General features: G+C 42.3%; 1 protein-coding gene across 1 annotated transcript in view; it reads left to right on the top strand.

Moving 5' to 3' along the window:
• The first annotated feature begins 430 nt into the window (after positions 1 to 430).
• The window catches only part of ttc17 (tetratricopeptide repeat domain 17), a 15,450-nt gene continuing 1,923 nt past the window's right edge, over positions 431 to 13,957 (top strand). Inside the window, exons 1-23 of the mRNA XM_030765922.1 lie at positions 431 to 598; positions 1,181 to 1,270; positions 1,792 to 1,961; positions 2,081 to 2,192; positions 2,338 to 2,469; positions 2,876 to 2,985; positions 3,509 to 3,656; positions 3,819 to 3,958; positions 4,394 to 4,554; positions 4,885 to 4,997; positions 5,211 to 5,357; positions 5,640 to 5,755; positions 6,326 to 6,479; positions 7,632 to 7,703; positions 7,942 to 8,166; positions 8,878 to 9,064; positions 10,229 to 10,363; positions 10,634 to 10,896; positions 11,233 to 11,383; positions 11,650 to 11,770; positions 12,775 to 12,934; positions 13,361 to 13,444; positions 13,919 to 13,957. The exon at positions 13,919 to 13,957 is cut by the window's right edge and continues 81 nt beyond it. Of these exons, the coding sequence (XP_030621782.1) occupies positions 431 to 598; positions 1,181 to 1,270; positions 1,792 to 1,961; positions 2,081 to 2,192; positions 2,338 to 2,469; positions 2,876 to 2,985; positions 3,509 to 3,656; positions 3,819 to 3,958; positions 4,394 to 4,554; positions 4,885 to 4,997; positions 5,211 to 5,357; positions 5,640 to 5,755; positions 6,326 to 6,479; positions 7,632 to 7,703; positions 7,942 to 8,166; positions 8,878 to 9,064; positions 10,229 to 10,363; positions 10,634 to 10,896; positions 11,233 to 11,383; positions 11,650 to 11,770; positions 12,775 to 12,934; positions 13,361 to 13,444; positions 13,919 to 13,957 (3,198 nt within the window). The remainder of the gene's footprint in view (positions 599 to 1,180; positions 1,271 to 1,791; positions 1,962 to 2,080; positions 2,193 to 2,337; positions 2,470 to 2,875; positions 2,986 to 3,508; positions 3,657 to 3,818; positions 3,959 to 4,393; positions 4,555 to 4,884; positions 4,998 to 5,210; positions 5,358 to 5,639; positions 5,756 to 6,325; positions 6,480 to 7,631; positions 7,704 to 7,941; positions 8,167 to 8,877; positions 9,065 to 10,228; positions 10,364 to 10,633; positions 10,897 to 11,232; positions 11,384 to 11,649; positions 11,771 to 12,774; positions 12,935 to 13,360; positions 13,445 to 13,918) is intronic.

The following is a 13,957-nucleotide window of genomic DNA, read 5'->3' as shown; positions in this document are numbered from 1 at the left end:
CCAAGGTATTTTATTGGATACTTTCAAAGTCTAAAAATGTTGGGAGTTTTTGCAATTTTCCATGTAGTACTTCTTAAATAATGGTTTTGTTTAAAGAGTTTGACGTATAATCTTACATACCAAGTAAATAAGAAGTTACGTCATTACCATTAAAATGAAACTAAACGGTTTTAGAAACCCTGGAATTTCGTTTCTAAAAAGGAGAGTAAAGCTCCAAATCCTTTTCCTGTCTGGGATTTTCTTAAATCAAGATATTATACAATGTATCAAATGTAGATTTTGGAGTTTACTCAATTAAATGTATTATTTTGGACGTTTTGCTACATCAACATGCACGCTCTTTTATTTTGACAATGAAATTAACCCGGAAGTCAATGGTACAAAACAGCACTGCTTTCACACAGGTCGAATGCAGATAGGAGGAAGAAAAATGGCGGATGCGAAGAGAAACAGACTAGGCAGTCTGCCGTGTATAACTGACATATGGCGGAGCTCTGTTCAGGGAAAGGTTTTTGTCCTCCTTTGCGTCCTCCTGGTCAAACCCGTACATGCCACCACTCACTGGGTCGTGACAGAGGATGGAAAAATTCAACAACAGGTAAGACCGTGTTTATTCTAAAATATTGACCAGCTAGCAGTCAGTAGGCTAACAGTTCAGCCAGTTGTGCTGTTTCAGAGCCAGCACAGCCTTGTTCTTATTCAATTCTTCTGACGGGTCTTTGGCCATCCAGTTGTTGCAGTTGTATTACTGGTTTTGTCAGTCACGAACCATTTGGAATTCCAGGATGTAAACAGCCGTTAAGCTCAATGCATTACCGAGGTAGCATTAAGGTTTACGAATAAACTGGAGCCGCCGATCGGATGTTGTCCACTTAATAAATCAGCCACAGAATCAGTTGTCACGTCTAACTGATCACAGAATGTAGAGTCATAAACTGGACGACTTTGCCAAAAACGTATAATAAATCCGGTAGCTGATCAGCTTGTCAAGCAAGGTAGCTCTAGTCAAATCACGACACCTTGTTTGCATAGTCTGATGCGTGGTTATGTCAGGAGGATTGAAAAAGGATGATCCGATATCATTGGAGATCAATTCGTTACCAATAATTTTCTGATGACTGCCATATTTTTAGGGTGTTCCTGTTCTGCACTTAAAAAACACACTTCTTCCCATATGCAGGTGGATTCTCCTCTTAATTTGAAACACCCACACGACCTGGTCCTCTTCATGCAACAAGAGACCCGTGTGAACAACCTCAGAAAGCTGGAGGTGATGACATATCTGTTTATAGCACTACTCAAACTGATTGTCAGGGATGATCTTTTCTCTGAAATCACCTGCTGTAAAAAATATTTCGACCTTTCCCCTTGAGAATGAATGATGTCACATGAAAAAAAAAACATAATGACAAAAAGTCTAATGTAATGAGTAGTGTGATTTTTTGTATTTTGCTTGTAAACTTGCGTTTGCACTCAGTCTCTCCATTTAGTTCACAGTTTTATGTAGAGCAACCTTGAGTCATTTTTGTTACTACGGCTGGCACACTTATGCAGCAAGCTTGGATTGTTTAGGTTTCTTGCGTAAGGGTGCATCAGCAGTGAGCCATCATGCTCCAGAATCAAAGCCATATTCCTTTGTTTACTGGTTTGTTTTTCTTTAGCACCTTGTCATCAGCACCACAGTAGTATCACTTAGTTATTTAATTGTAACAATGTTTTTTCTTCCTCAAATTAACATATGTTTTTTTTTTTTACTATATTGTTTTTTTTTGTTCTTTTTTTTATGTATAGAAGCAACTGGTCGCTCAGAAAATTCACATTGAGGAGAATGAAGATCGTGATACTGGATTAGAACAACGTCACTACAAGGAGGACGCAGACTGTGTCACAGCTAAAGTTCCTCTGGGTGACCTTGACCTCTATGATGGAACTTTCATCTCTCTGGAGAGCAAAGGGTTAAAGTGAGCTATAAGTGAATGAGTGGATACTGACTGCGTGCCACCAAATGAATTGTGTTTATTCTGTTGATGGCTTTGTGGATGTGCGTAGTGAATTTCTTTCTTCATTTTGTTAATTACAGTCCCGAAGACTATGTGGATTCTACATCTCCTCTACCTCCAGACTTGGAAAAACCAGACTGTGCAAAAATTCTGGATCTCCCTTATAGTATTCATGCCTTTCAGCACCTCAGGGTGAGGACTAACACATGAAACAAATTGGTCTTCATTCTTGCATTTAGTTTGTCTTTGTTTCTCTGTCTGTTTTTCATATGTCACAACCCCCCTTCACCCCTCCCCTTTCTCTTGTCTGTTTGTCTCTCTCTGTCTCTTTATTCAGGGTGTACAAGAGAGGGCAAATCTCACTTCCCCGCTGCTCTCTAAGGACGACCCCGTCTGTGCGTCTCTGTCTCACAAGCTGGGACGTAACATAGATGAGGTGGGCCATAGAATACACCAGGCCCTGCTGAGGGTAAGTGCTGTTTCTACGGGTGTAGGACAGACATTTCGTTGTGTAAATTACATTCCACCTCCTTTTCTTCTGGTCAGACGTTTATGAAATAGGATCTTTGGATGTGTTTTTAACTGAGCGACTCATCTTAAGCCCATTCAGTGTAACATGACACATACCATGCTGATCAGCTAACAAGTCATCCATCTGTCAAACTGAATTTGGTGATTGAAATGCTGGTTCTCTTCAAAGTCCTTTCTGCTGTTATTTTACCTTTAACAAGGAGCAAGGCTATATTCAGGATGGCCATGTTCAGTAGAAGTGTGTTTCTGGTATTAGAACCCTTCACAGCCTCAACAAGGGAATGAAAAGTGTTATAATATGTCACACCTCTGAGTTTACGTCACATGGTCTTTTTTTTTTGTAGAACTCCTCGTCTTGGGTGCTGTATAATCTGGCTTCATTTTACTGGCGGGTGAAGAATGAACCCAGGAGGGCTGTGGACTGTGTGGTCCGTGCCCTGCACTTCTCCCCAAGGTACAGAGCAAGCCTGCTGCCAATATGCTGTACAGAAACACTACCTGTCATGTGTACTTGTCCTGTGTATTAGTTCGTTTTAATTTAGTGTAGTTCAGATCAGTTCTATTTTGGTCAGTCCTGTTCATTTATTGTTTTTTTTTGTTGTTTTTTTACTGTACTGTGGACAGAGGACACTATCAAAAAACAACTTTTGGGACTCCTGAGCTTGGTACATAGATAATAGAAGGTGTTAAACAGTTGGGATTAGTGGTGACGTGCGTTGTACATTATAGTCTGCCTTGTATAACTTATGAGCCAAATATCTGAATAACATATATCTAGTTCTGACAGGTCTTCTGTGAAAAACATATTTTGGAGAAAATATATTTTCTCCACATTTGATAGGCTGAAGTCAGAACAGGAATAAATGAAACCAAATATGTTTAAATGAGAGTTGTATTGTTTCGCAGTTATATCAAACTGTTCATTTGAAACAGGCATTTGATGCACTGTAATGGCGCCTCTTTTGTGTCTTTTTTAGGCAGCATAAGGATGTAGCGCTGGTTAATATGGCCAATATTTTGCATAGAGCTCACTTCTCTGCAGATGCAGCCATCTTGGCTCATGCTGCATTAGATATGACTACTGACCTGCTAACCAGCCACTACACACTGGGAAACATTTACGCTGTGAGTACACAATCCTGGGATCAGTTTGAAGAACAGATTCCAAAAAAATTGACTCTGTGTTCAGTCATGTAAAGTTCGTGCTGAATATGTTTGTGTTGACTCTAATGGACGGAGACATACACGACCATGCATTCATGATTCGTCTCTCTCTCTCTCTTTCAGATGTTGGGCGAGTATAACCACTCAGTGTTGTGTTACGAGCAGGCGTTACAAGTACAGCCTGTGTTTGAGCAGGCTCTGAGGCGTAAACACGCTGTACTCTGTCAGCAGAAACTGGAACAGAGACTGGAGGCTCAGCACCGGTGTGCAAATATTTTTCATTCCCTTTTTTATATTTATTCATCTAACTGACACTCTTTCAGAGATTACGCAGCTTGTGAGGGTTAAGTTAGGAATCAAACACACAACCATGTGGGTATTTATCTGTTTGTCTCACCACTTTTGTTCTGTGAACTTTGGAACAGAGCTTGGCTTTTGGATGTAGGGTGAAATGCTGTCTGATTTTTCAACGCAGTGTAAAGTAGAATCTGGTTTTTGCGTGAAGCGTGAAGTAATTGTTTTCCTCAGATTCTTCTCTTCTGGAGGAAATTGCATAACTATGAGAAGCTCTTTTACGTTAAACAAGCACCACAAGTGTCAATAACAAGAGCATTCCTTTTAACACTGATTTTTTTCCTGTGCGTTTGTGCGTGTGTTTTATGTGTGCATTTGTGCGCGTGTCTGTGTGTGGTGGACAGCTCCCTCCAGCGTACTCTGAATGAGCTGAAGGAGTATCAGAAGCAGCATGATCATTACCTCCGTCAGCAGGAGGAGCTTGAGAAACACAAACTAATACAGGAGGAGCAGATACTGCGCAACATCATTCACGAAACGCAGATGGCAAAGGAGGCGCAACGGGGTAAGACTGACACGCTCCCCTACACTTAGACACAGGCATGAACACAAAAATACACTGATAGGAATTCCTGTATAATGCCCCCAAGTTACATATGATATCGCCAAAGAAAACTTTAGATTCACGGTAGTTTTTGAGTGTGGGTGTGATTGGGCGTGTGGTTGTGGTTTTGGGTGTAGCTTATCTCACTGAATGGTTCTCACGTGTTAGCTCTCCTCATTCTCTTTCTCACTCACTCATGCACAGAATGGAGACAGATATGATGAGACAGTTGTTTTCCTGTGCCTGCTCATTAAAAGTGCATATGTATGTGTGTGTGTCTGTGTGTTTTAGGGAATCACCAAATGTGTAATTTAGGCCAGCAACAGTGTAGCCTTTTCTGTCCTTTCGATCTTCCTGTACGTTACCACCGGGGGGAGCTATTTGAGAATGTTCACTACATTCAGGTGAGAGAGTCACTTCACACTTATTGCCACTCTGATACGCACTGCAGCTCCTCAGCCAACTGTCACAGTCATTGTGCAGTTTGTTCCACAAGTGAAAATGCACCAAGAGTTGATTATTTTGGACATCAGTCAGTCATTGTATAGACACTGGAAACAGATTACCCATCTCCATCCCTCCTCTCTTCTGTGTTTATCTACGGTCTATGTGTGTAGTTTGGGGAGGAGGTCTCTGTGGCCAGTAGTGTGGCCCTGGTCTCTGAACTCAGTGTGAATGAGAGCAGAAGCCCTCAGCTCTATCCGTCTGTGTCCGGTGGAGAGGTGCCAGGAGAACACTGGGGCAAGGAGATGTCCTCTGCTGCTGCTGTGAGTGTATAGCTCTCTATATATATATGTGTGTGTGTGTGTGTGTGTGAGAGAGAGAGAGAGAGAGAGGGAGAGAGAGAGAATTCTTAATGCTGTATGTAATGTCTGTATGTGTAAGGGCTCGTTTTTTTTTCATCTGCCGTTCAGACCATTTAACCCGCTCCCTTTAAGCTGTGTGATGCTATAGTGTCCCCATAAAGCAGCAAAATGTTGTTGCTGACCAGTGTGAATATGTGTGTGTGTGTGTGTGTGTGTGTGTATGTGTGTGTGTGTGAACAGGACATTCAGGCAGTGCTCTGGCCGCGCAGGTCAGACTGTACCCAGCGCTTTCCCACTGTCCCTCCAGCTCACCAGCTGCCCACGTTCTACCTCTCCCCTGAAGTGCACGGTTTTGGGTGAGTCACCAGACAAGCATGGAAAGAGGCGAAAACACAGTTTCTCCAAGTCTTTTCCTCAGGGTCGTACAGTCCTGTATATTTAAAGTATGGTTTTGTACTGTCTCCCTCAATTAACATCAGTATGGGTTTGATCGTTGACATTAGGAGAACAGATTACTTCAGCCAGATGCGATTTAGATGATCTTATTTGAATTGTGGCTGAACAAACTATGCTTGGCTGTACATCTGCAAGGAGCGTAGTGAGTGACGTTGAATTAGAAATGTAATTCCCCGATATGGGAATCGAAATAAAAGGACAGAAATGTACAAATAACACAGACTATTTTGGTCCTTGAGTTAGTGCCCAAATGTTTGGTAATCAGTACCATCTGTGCTGACAGTCCCATAGACTGGTGATTCACACAGAGCTGTGAGTGTTGTACTGTAACACATTTTCAAATTGTAAGGGTACAGACTCTCGAAAATCACTGTGAGACATTTTGAGACGTGAACAGTTTGTCAGACAAATGCCATATGAAACACTTTGAGACATGGGCAATCTGTTGATGGTACATTGATTGTATTTAGGGCTCAGAGCTTACTGTATGAGAACAGAAGCCCCCCCGTGTCTCCAGAACCTCCCAGGTGTGACTCTGAAGTCCAGCCTCCTCCTGGGGAGCCCCTGGCCTCAGTCGCTTGGGCGTTAGATGCCAAAGGGTTGCCAGACAGCAATGCCAAACAGGTCAGAACACTGTCATCTTCCACACTATACATCACAATGTAACACACAGGTTAGAACACTGTAACCCTGAAAGTGTACACCATATGCCATAGGTTACAAGACTGTAACCTTCTGCAGTGTGCACCACACAACACAGGTTAGAACACTGTAACCCTCCACACTGTACACCACACAACACAGGTTAGAACACTGTAACCCTCCACACTGTACACAAAACAACACAGGTCAGAACACTTTAACCCTCCACACTGTACACCACACAACACAGGTTAGAACGCTGTAACCCTCCACACTGTACACCACACAACACAGGTTAGAACACTGTAACCCTCCACACTGTACACCACACAACACAGGTTAGAACACTGTAACCCTCCACACTTTACACCACACAACACAGGTTAGAACACTGTAACCCTCCACACTGTACACCACACAACACAGGTTAGAACACTGTAACCCTCCACACTGTACACAAAACAACACAGGTTAGAACATTGTAACCCTCCACACTGTACACAAAACAACACAGGTTAGAAGACTGTAACCTTCCTCACTGTACACCACACAACACAGGTTAGAACACTGTAACCCTCCACACTGTACACAAAACAACACAGGTTAGAACATTGTAACCCTCCACACTGTACACAAAACAACACAGGTTAGAAGACTGTAACCTTCCTCACTGTAGACCATGCCACACAGGTTAGAAGACTGTAACCTTCCTCACTGTAGACCATGCCACACAGGTTAGAACACTGTAACCTTCTACACCGTAGACCATACCACACCGTTTAGAAGACTGTAACCTTCTACACTGTAGACCTTACCACACAGTTTAGAACACTATAACCTTCCTCGCTGTAGACCGTAACAAACAGGTTAGAACACTGTAACCCTCACACCACACCACACAGTGTGGTAGTCTGTAAGCTTCCACACTGTAGACCACCCCACACAGGTTAGAACGCTGCAGTCTCCACATTGTACATCACATACTGCTGGTTAAAACCCTGAAATCATCCACACTGTATGTCACCAATGCAATTGTTTTTCCTGCATCCGTGGTTTTGAGATTTCTGGTTACTTGTGTGCCTCCGAGGTGTTTGCTGCGTGTGTGATATGTTGCTTGTGTTTATGTGTTTGCAGATCCTGCAGTCTCGCAGTGGTGGGTGGAGTTTGGATCAAACTGGGGCGATGATTGCTCATGCTATGGAAAAAGTATGTCAGAGTAACGCTCACAGTTCCAAGTGTAATGTAACGTTGTTGTCTTAGCTGTGAGTTTTAAGCTTCCGATGACTCTAAATGTCATAAAAGCACGTCAGTATTTTGTCAATAGTGTATGAAAACAATCTCTTACTCTGCTCTCTCTCTCTTTCGTAGATTCTCTTAGTGAGTGCCTTTGTATGTAACAGCATTTTCAATAAAGTACACTTTATCATTTTGATTCTCCCTGCAGAAGAGTGCTCCCCTTTGGTTAGTGCAGAACGAGGCAGGTCTGTACTGGCGTGCTAAGGGTAACGGAACTCAAGCTTTATGGTGTTTGCGCAGAGCTATCCGCTCTGCCCCTCCTCAGTACCGGGATATTCCTCTGGTCAACACTGCCAACCTGCTGCTACATTATGGCCTAAGCAACGAGGCCCAGCAGCTGCTGAAAGAGGCACTGGATCTTAATGAGTCTGAGGTAGGTACCATTCTGCCAACCCAGGGCAAACCAGCACCAATTCCACTAACCCAAACGGTAGCAGTCAACTCCACTGAAGCAGACTGTACCAACACCAGAAACGCAAGACCGTTTATACCATGATAAACTCATTCATTTAGATCATACCAACATCCATAAACTTCACTTACTCAGATCGTACCGACACCAATGAATTCGATTAACCCAAACCGTACCAACATGATTAAATGTCATTAATCCACTAATCCAGACCATACCAAAACACAAATTAACTCAACTGAGCCAGAACAGACCAGCAGCAACAACTCCACTGAACTAGACTATAACAACAAGAGGTGTAATGTCGCTGACTGAGGTGTATGTCATATAAACCTTTCAAACACATAGAGCTGGAACTTCTTTGGCTGATATTTTGTTATAGTATGTGACCAGTGGAAAAAGCGTTTGACTTTACTTGAATTTACCTCAATTTACCAAACCTGTAACCTCTTTTAAAATTATAATTTGAGTTTCAAGAAACAGACTTGATATGGTCTTTTATTACTTTCAGCAATATACTCACGGACATGAGCCTTCAGGCTCGCTATGTTTAAGGGTGAGCAGTAGATACTGGGAGGGTATAAGGAGAGTAGAAATGATGTTGTCAACAGTAGAGAGACCATTGTGGATTTGACTGATCAGTCTTTCTCTCTACCTTTTCCCTCCTTGAAGCCTCACATTCTGCTGAGCATGGTCAGCGTGCACCTTTCCCAAGGCAACGTGACAGGCGCGTTGGCGCTGTTCCGTCATGCCCTGTCTCTCAGTGCCAGCTGTGACCAGTGTTATACCAGCCTGCCTCTGTTACGCTGTCTGCAGTTTTACCCTCTTCTGTACAACCTCCATCGCCCACCCTGCCAGCGTGAGTGCACCCTCAGCAGACAAACACACACACACACAAAAAAAAAGACTGCGTTTAGCCTATGACTCAGGATTTTCTTAAAAGATTAACCTTGGGTGACATTTGATAAATAGAGTGCATTTGAAGGGGAATTGAAGTGATTAATTCACATCAAATGACGATAAAGTGGTACGTGCTGAAAACGGTTATCACATGCTTCCTCAGCCACACTTTGCTTCTTGAAAAAGTGTTCTCTGTGACGTCGGACGGAAGGACATTTTAAATGCTTGCACAAATAGAGAAAGGATGGTTGAGTTTAGGTTCTCTGAAATGTCTGTTAATATGATTATAATATCAGCTGTTGCAGGAAGATGTGTAACTTTACCACAGTCTCCTAAAACCCTTATCCCTTTTTGCGGCTGCTGCAGAGTCTCTCATATAGTTGTTTGTATGTTAGACATCTTATTGACAGAACAATAGTCCTTTACAGAGGGGGTTGGTTTGGGGGGGGTGGATGAAATTCACAGTACAATTGTTTAGTAATTTAAATGTGAATATCATCTGCATTCCTCTGTTATTTTCTCATCTGACCATTCATTTCATTTCACTTTGTATTTCTTCAGTTTGTTGTAAAGGACGGTTGGTGTTTTATCAGTCATGATGAGACAGACTATTGTTACTCATGCGCACCGTCTCTCTCTCCTCGAACCCAATGCACCCTCGCTGTTCTCCAGCCTGGTTCTCCCCGGTGTTGTGCCAAAGGGGGGGGACCTTTGAAGTAGAGCAGTCTTACACTCAATAATTTAAGTAGCCCAAAATAGCACTTGCTTTATTTAGATGCCCCTTTATTCTGCAGACAGACGTGAGCTCACCATCTTTGCCACATTCAGGAGAAAACACACACACACCCACAGTATTATTGATTTAGATTTTAATAAGCTGCTCTCTTCACTAAGCAGTGAAGCTGTTTTAATTTCAGTGTTCTCCCGCAATCAAAATGCCCCTAATTGTTACAACATGTGAACTGAATGTAATAAAAATGTAATCTGGTTTACTTATAAAAATCGACAGAAAGGGAAACTTCATATTTTTATAAAATAAACATAGTAATCCCCGTACATGAATTAGGATTGTCTTAAAGTCACACGCACGCTTCTTGTTCATGTGTCTGCTGTGTGTTTCTAGCTGGCTCTGGGTGTGCTGGAGAGGAGGAAGAGGAAGACATGGAGGACTGGGAGACGGGGAGTTTTGCGAAGCAGGAGACAGGAAAGACTCATACTGTACCCGTCCCTCCTATAGAAGACTCTCTCCTGTTTGAAAGTACGAGCTGTTCACCAACTCGGTCATAAGCAACAAGCATGTGGTTCATGTGTTTCCGTTTACACTTTCGCGAATCTCTTTTCATTTTTTGGAGATTTTGATGTATTACTCTGAAGTACTAGACACAAAGTGCATGCAGAAATAACACTTCAAAATTCATCAGAATACTCTAAACGTTTTACTTGCGCTAAACAGAGATTGTGGCATACGGACATGGCTCTTAATGTGGCACCGTTTTTGGTGTTTTGCCTCTGGGTTTTGCTTTCTCAGAGGTGGTGGTTGACAGTAATGGCTCAGGGGAGGCGGGGCAGCAGGAGAGAGGTGTGGAAGGCAAAAGAAGCGAGGAGGGTGAGGAGGAGGAGGACTGGAGGCTGAGGGAGGAGCTGATGGGAGCGTTTGAAGGAGCTCTGGATGTGAGCGGGAAAAGAGGGGACCTGCGGGGCATTCGTGTGCTGAAAAATGACAGAGTGATGGGGGCCAGGAGCGGAGGACCCTGTTTCGGCAACTGCGAGGATGATGAGGGAGCGGAATGGGTGAGAATCCATCCATCAATCAACCAACCAATCGGGACTCATCGCCGTCACATACTCTTCATAATGAGTGTTGAACTCATTTTAGATTTGTTTCCTGAAAAGACACAAATTACATGAATTGTTAAACTAATAATATATTCGGTTATTTTTCTTTTTCTTGTGAAGTTGAACAATACTTTCTCATTCATTATATGTTCTGTCTTTATAAATGATTAATGGATTGGAAGCTTTCTATCATGACGCTTTTATTGTGTCTGATGTTTGGAACCCATTGCTGTATTTTTAATAGTTTGTGGATTGTTGATTAAGCTGTCTATATTGTCCTTGTCATCCCAGATCACATTTCAAGTGAAGAGAGTCAGGAAACCTAAATCCCAGTCGTCAGAGTCTTGGACAGCTGAGGAAGACTACCCCCAGGCTGAATCCTCGCATGGGCACTCTATCCTGGAGATTAGTGGACCTACCATCCCTTCCCCTGGACCCTCAGGTTCGTCACGTTCACAGAAACTTTAGATCTGAGGCAGGTGGATGTCCTCCAGGAGAGTTATGTATCTGCAGGGTTTGGCGGCCGTCAAAATCTGCTACAGATCCAAATCAGCTCTTCAAGGGTACCCCAGGACTTTGCTTAGCTAGATCAGGAGTGTTTGAATAGACCTGGAACAGAAGCGTCACTGTGTGTGCATTGTTTGAGCTTTACACTGTGTTAGTGCGTGTGTTGTAAGCTGTGTGTAATATGAGTATGCTTTGTTGCAGGACGATGGAGAGATTACAGTAGTCTAGGATGGCCAGGCCCTGAGGAGTGTCAGCGTAACCGCCGGATTGACCTCACCACCGTGGCCAGCACCTGGCTGGCGGTGTCTGCCAAGAACATTGAGTGAGTCATAGCGCTCTCTCTCTCTCTTTCTTTGTCTCTCTCTCTTTCTTAAAATCTTAAGTGCTAGCCAAGCCAGAGGCAGATGGGTTCCCCTCTCTGAGTCTTGGCTCTTCTCAAGATTTCCTCCTCTTATACACACACACACACACACACACACACACACACACACGTGTATATGTATGTGTATGCATGTATATCAGGGTTTCCATTGGTTGGTAATTACCGTTTTTTGCCTGGTTAAATTTATTTTTTTAAAAAAAAAGCAATGAATAAAAAACTTGCTGCTCAAAGTGTCAGATAATAAAGAAAGTCTTACAAAACTTAGCTATAATGAATCGAATCAAGACTGCCCTGCAAAGCTGTCTGGAGGAGGAAAGAGTGATGCGACTTGCGTGCATTGCAAGCTGCAAAGACGCATTGGACACGTTTGATTTCAAGTCGCCAGCAGAGGACTTTGTTTTGCCACAGTGAAAAAAAGGAGAAAATAAAATGTTGCCTGGTAGCCTATAGGCTACATTTGATGCCATGTAGGCCTAGCCCTTTTTTTAAACAGGCTACAGATGTTACAGATGTTTAGTAATAGCCCGCATTTTAGGGGCTGATGTTGAGGTTTTTCTGAATCATTACTGTTTGTTTTGTTTAATCATTACTGTTCATTAAATATTCAAACTGATTTGAGGTCGTTGTCATCCTTTCGTCAACCTAGATTTACATTATATTTGCTTATAAAAAAGACTGTTATTGAAATGTGACTGGTAAGTTTAAGTTTTGTCCGGTAAAATAAATTCTTTCCGAACACCGGACTGGCAACAAAAAATCCTAGCGGAAACCCCGATTGTATGTGTATATATATATTTTTTTTCTGTCTGTGTAATATTATGTGTGTGTGTGTGTGTGTGTGTGTATAGTGTGTGTATATCAAATTGTTATGCAGGTGGTATTTTGTCTATACTAAACATAATTTGGTAAAGATCATTGAACTTCTCTCTCTCTCTTTCTCTCAGTATCACAGAGCATATAGATTTTACCACTCCTCTTCAAGAACCTGCTATGGAGCCAGTGTGTAACGCCAATCTGCCTGCCAGTATGCACACACTCGACCACCTGAGTGGGGTGTCCAATCGTGGAGCAATCCACTACACTGGAGAGAGTCAGCTCAGAGAGGTAACCCACGATTTATTTAAATCCATTGGTCTACAGCAAACATAACCAGTGTGCCGTTCAAACTAAGGAAAGATTTTCTCTCCATTACTCTTATCAATCGTTGTTATGGTTAAGATAACATGATTCCTTGTCAGTCAGACTAATATACGTATGTTTGCTAATGCACCTGTACAGCATTCTGTTAAAACTCAAGAAAGTGTTCACCAGTTGTTCTATCTTTGCACAATCAACCTTAAAAGGCTTTTTAGCCGACATCTTAATGTGTTCTTCTAACTGTTAGAGATGAGTTTCATCCAAGTGAAAAATGTGTGAACTTTTACTTTAGCAGACAAGCTTTCTTCTCCAAGCATGCATATCTGTTATGACCTCGAACTCGATTTGTGATGTTTCTGTTGTCTGTTGTCTGTGTCGTCTGTTGTCTTGCAGGTGCTACAGAATCTGGGTAAAGATAAATCCTTTCCTCAGTCTTTTGAGCAGGTGGGAACGCGTATCGCCAAAGTGCTGGAAAAGGTAAAGGCTTTGATTCATTTTTCCCTCCTCGCTCACACCGTAACATTCGTATACTGATACACTCAAGCCACGGTTCACACTCACACTCAGAGAACAGATTTTTAAAATTATATGATCCATGCACCAACGGAGAATGGAGTAGTTAGACTAAGGCTCACACAATAATAGTAAATGAATTAGTTTGAGTGAAAAAATTCACATTCTGGTGGAAAATGACCGTAAAAGTTCACATTCTGATAGGAAATAGATTAGTCTGATTGTGAATTTCACACATAGATAGAAAATAGAGTTGTCATCAGTGCTACTTGGAATTCATAGAAATTTTCCTAATTTAATTAATGGAAGTAAAGCACTGTAATTAGTTGAACTAAACCACTGTGAGTTGGTTTAGTTTCCTGATTTTTATTCACATTTTATTGTGTGTTTAGATGCCCTTGCACCATGGAACCAGAATAATATGTGTGTCTCTTTCAGAACCAGACCTCATGGGTTTTGTCCAGTATGGCAGCACTG

The sequence above is a fragment of the Chanos chanos genome, chromosome 2 (genome assembly GCF_902362185.1).
Source record: "Chanos chanos chromosome 2, fChaCha1.1, whole genome shotgun sequence".
Lineage (NCBI taxonomy): Eukaryota > Metazoa > Chordata > Actinopteri > Gonorynchiformes > Chanidae > Chanos > Chanos chanos.
Note: the sequence above shows the minus strand (reverse complement) of the source record. Positions and strands in the feature narration are given on the sequence as shown.